The sequence below is a fragment of the Corvus brachyrhynchos genome, unplaced genomic scaffold (genome assembly GCF_000691975.1).
Source record: "Corvus brachyrhynchos isolate BGI_N302 unplaced genomic scaffold, ASM69197v1 scaffold122, whole genome shotgun sequence".
In the NCBI taxonomy this organism is placed as follows: Eukaryota; Metazoa; Chordata; class Aves; order Passeriformes; family Corvidae; genus Corvus; species Corvus brachyrhynchos.
This window is the reverse complement of record NW_008236778.1, coordinates 477,893-481,611: the sequence shown is the minus strand read 5'-3', so window position 1 is coordinate 481,611 and position 3,719 is coordinate 477,893. Positions and strand designations below refer to the sequence as shown.

Here is a 3,719-nt window from a genome sequence, read left to right as displayed (position 1 = left end):
CCCGGGGACCGTGTTGACAAACACGGGGCAGGATGTGCGGGGGGGTAGACCTGGATCGAGGGCCCCCCTCGCTCACCGGCTGCCAGGGCTGCGGGGGGACCCCATCCCAAGCAACAGCCCCACAGGCTCTAGGGGTGCCTCCGCCCCCTCCTGAGCCGTGATTCCCCCTGGTTGTGGGCGTGCTCCCCCAGGGCATGACCTCTTTCAGGCTCTAGGAGTGTCCCCCTTGGCTTTCGGGGAGCCCCCTCACTCTCCAGACCCCCAGGCTGTGGGGGTGCCCCACATTTAGGCACCCGTGGGGGTGCGTGGGGCTTCCCCTCTCTCCCTGGCCTAAGTCAGTCCCTCCCCAAATTGTGGGAGTTCTCCCCTCTCCCCAGGCCGTGTCTCCCACGACTGTAGGACTCCCCCAGGTTGTAGGGCTGTGTCCTCTGGGTCCCCCCACCGGGTTTGGGGAGCAGGGGGTGCCCCCATGGGTGGCTGAGCCCTCTCTAGGCCACCACAGCCAGCGAGATGGGGACCCCGTGGAGGGCCCCCGGCGTGCCCCCCCCGGCTGGGGTGTGGGGCGCAGCTGGAGCCGGGCTGGCTGCCCCACGGCGAGAGCCGCGACTTTTCCTGCGCCGGCAGCGCTGGGCCGGGCAGGGTGCGGGCAGGGTGCGCGTCCCAGCGGGTCCCCTCCCTGCTCCCCAGCTCTCGGGAAGCGCTGGGAAGTGGGGTGCGCTCACCACTCACTGCCGGGGGGCCAAGCCGGAGGGAGAGTGAAGCAGGGGTTGTCCTTTCAAAACTATTCCAGGTGCCGCAAGGCTCAGCACAGGGGAGGGTGGACCCAAGGGTGCCCCCACCCAGCACTGCCGTGGGCAGGGTGCTGGCCCCCCTGGGTGTGCGGGATTTGGGGCTGCAAGTAAGGCCCCTAACCCGGAGCTGACCCCCCTGCCCTCCCTCCGGCCACAGGTTTCTGTGGAGTGACTACACAGTGGAGGTTCGTCTCAATGACTACCTGGACATCATCTGCCCCCACTACGAGGAGGGCAGCGTGGACCCCCGGGCCATGGAGCGCTACACGCTGTACCTGGTGGAGCTTGAGGAGTACCAGGCCTGCAAGCCCCGCTCCAAGGAGCAGATCCGCTGGGAATGCGACAAGCCCAGCGCCCTGCACGGCCCCGAGAAATTCTCGGAGAAGTTCCAGCGCTTCACTCCCTTCACGCTGGGCAAGGAGTTCAAGGAGGGGCATAGCTACTACTACATCTGTGAGTGCTGGGGGGCTGCAGGGGGGGCTCCGAGGTGCTGCAGGGAATCCCCATCGGGCTCCCCCCACCCCTGCCTAACCTGCCTCTTCCTTCACAGCCAAGCCCATCCACCACCACGGTGAAGCCTGCCTGAAGCTGAAGGTGACGGTGACAGGCAAAGGCAGTGAGTATCACCACCCCCTCAGGGCTCCCCTCCGCGTCCTCCCCTTCCCGCTCGCGGCGCCGGTGCCCAGTGTGGCCTTGGCTGCGCTGAGTCACGGCCTGGCCATGGCCTCTGGCCAGCCCGGGGTGTGAGCACGCATGGCTTGGCCGGGAAGGTGTTGGGGGTGGGGGGGGGAACAGCCCACAGTGAAACAGGATTTTGGGAAGGTTGGGGTGCTGCCCTTCCCTGGCGTGACCTCCTGTTTGTTCCGCAGCTCCGGCACCGCCTGCCCTGGCCTCGACACAGAAGGGGAGGATCCAGGCAGGTGTGTTGGGGGCTGTGGGTTGGGGCCAAGCCAACTTCCCTGCCGGGGACACAGGGGGTTCTGGGGGGCACCAGGCTGAGCCCAGCTACCTTCCTGGGGGGAGTGAGGCAGGTGGGGGGGCAGTGGCCTGAGCGCAGCCACCCTGCTGGGGGGACAGGGGTTTGCCAGGGACACTGGGCTAAGCCCAGCTGCCTCTCCTGGGGGGCTCTGGAGCTGGCTGAGGTACCGAGGCTGGTGGCAACCCTCTGCAGGGGTGATGTGCTGCTGGTTTGGGGTACAGCTCGTCTTCTGGGGGTGCTGACTGCTCCTCTCTTTCCCCCGCAGACGATGCGGCCGCACACGTGCTGAGGAGCGTGGGGCAGAACTCAGCCATGCGCAGCAGCAGCCGCCCCTTCACCTTCATCAGCCTCCTCCTGCCCCTCCTGGTGCCGCAGGGGCTCTGAGCCGCCCCTCATGCCCGGACCCACCAAGGCTGTGGCCACTGGGGACCCCCGTGGTCCCCGCATGTCTGCCCCGGGTGCCTTGCCCTGCGCACGTCTGGGCAAGGAAAGGATTTGTCAGTATTATGGGGCTGGAGGGCCCAAAGCCATCGGAGCAGCTGGAGCCTTCAGGCTTCCCTGGCCCTTCCAGGATGGTCCTGGCAGCCAGAGGCCAAGCGGGAGCCTGGAGCTGGAGGGGCTAAAGTGCCCTGGACTGGAGAGGGGCAGGGGGCTGGCACCCCTGCCCCACAGCTGAGCTTGCCCACCACCCTCGGGGCTCTCCCCGTGGTGGGCTCGGACTGGAATGTGTCCTGCAGGCGGGGACGTGGGGGTGGCCAGGTGACACCGGTGCAGGGGGCTGCTTACCCCCAGTGTCACTGGCTCGGGGAGCACAGACAGGCTGGGGATGCCCCGCAGCCAGGGGAGCAGGGTTTTAAGAAACATCCCACTCCCCACCGTGCTGCACCCCTACCCCATCCTTCATCCCCTGGCCCTTCCCCATCCCTCCCCTCCGCTGGGTGCCGGAGGGGCCCCCCAGCACCCCCTTTGTACAGCTTTCTAACACGGGACTTTTTATACCATTGTCGGGAATAAATAACCGAAACCACGCTGAGCTCCTGAGATGTCCCCCACCCTCCTGGGCCAGGCTCTCCCAGCCCCTGTGGGGGGTTGGGCTGGTTAATTAATTAATTGGCTGGTGTTTGCACGGGGCTGTAAAGTGGCCAAGTGCCACAGTGGCTGGCACTGTCCCCGGCTTTATCTGGTGACACAAAGGCCTCCCCTGAGTGTGGGGGCCCCTCCCCCTGCACGGGAGTGAGCTTCCAGGTGGGGGGCAGCGGCTCCTGGGACAAACCCCGCTGGAGTGGGACAGACCCCATGGGATGGGACAGATCCCACCGGTGGTGAGGAGGGGGCTGAGCCAGAGCCCCCGGGGCTGGGCAGGGGCCGCAGCCTGGCTGCACCCCAGGGACCCCCACAAGGGCTGGTGGGTCCCTGGGGACATTTGGCCTTGGGAAGGGAGGGAATCTCACGGATATAAAGATGGGGGATCACAAAGGAGTGACCCCAGGGATGTAGGGCCCTGAGGTGTGAGACAGTGGGGGTGCAGGGAGCTGGGATCACAGGCATTTGAGGCCCCTGGAATTGGGAACCCTGGGGAGCGCAAGGGTCCTGGAGAGGTGAGATCTTGGGGAACTGGGGTCACGGGGATGCCTGGCATCTGAATGTGGGGGACCCTAGAGATGGAGGGTTGTGGAGAGGCGGGATCGTGGGGTCACAGGCACCCTGGGACTGGAAGCCCATGGAAATGTGGATCCCAGGCTGCAGGATCCTGAGGAATTACTGTCACAGGGATGTGTGACACCTGGAGGAGGAGGTGGGTGGGCGTGGGAAGCTGGGGTCACGGGGATGTGTGACCCCAGGGCTGTGAAATCTGGGCCATCAGGGTGACCCGTGGGACACCAGGACACGAGGCCCCTGGACTTGGGGACCCCAGGCCTGGAGTGGGGCACTCAAGACACGAGACACAC

At 66.4% G+C, this 3,719-nt stretch overlaps 1 protein-coding gene across 1 annotated transcript; it reads left to right on the top strand.

The window, feature by feature from the left end:
• Positions 1-928: 928 nt before the first annotated feature.
• Positions 929-2,803, top strand: EFNA1 (ephrin A1; the record flags this gene model as incomplete). Its single annotated transcript, XM_008628781.2, has 4 exons — positions 929-1,244; positions 1,342-1,407; positions 1,661-1,711; positions 2,036-2,803. Coding segments are annotated over 4 exons (552 nt in total), but the record flags the coding sequence as incomplete, so codon positions are not given.
• Positions 2,804-3,719: the final 916 nt, after the last annotated feature.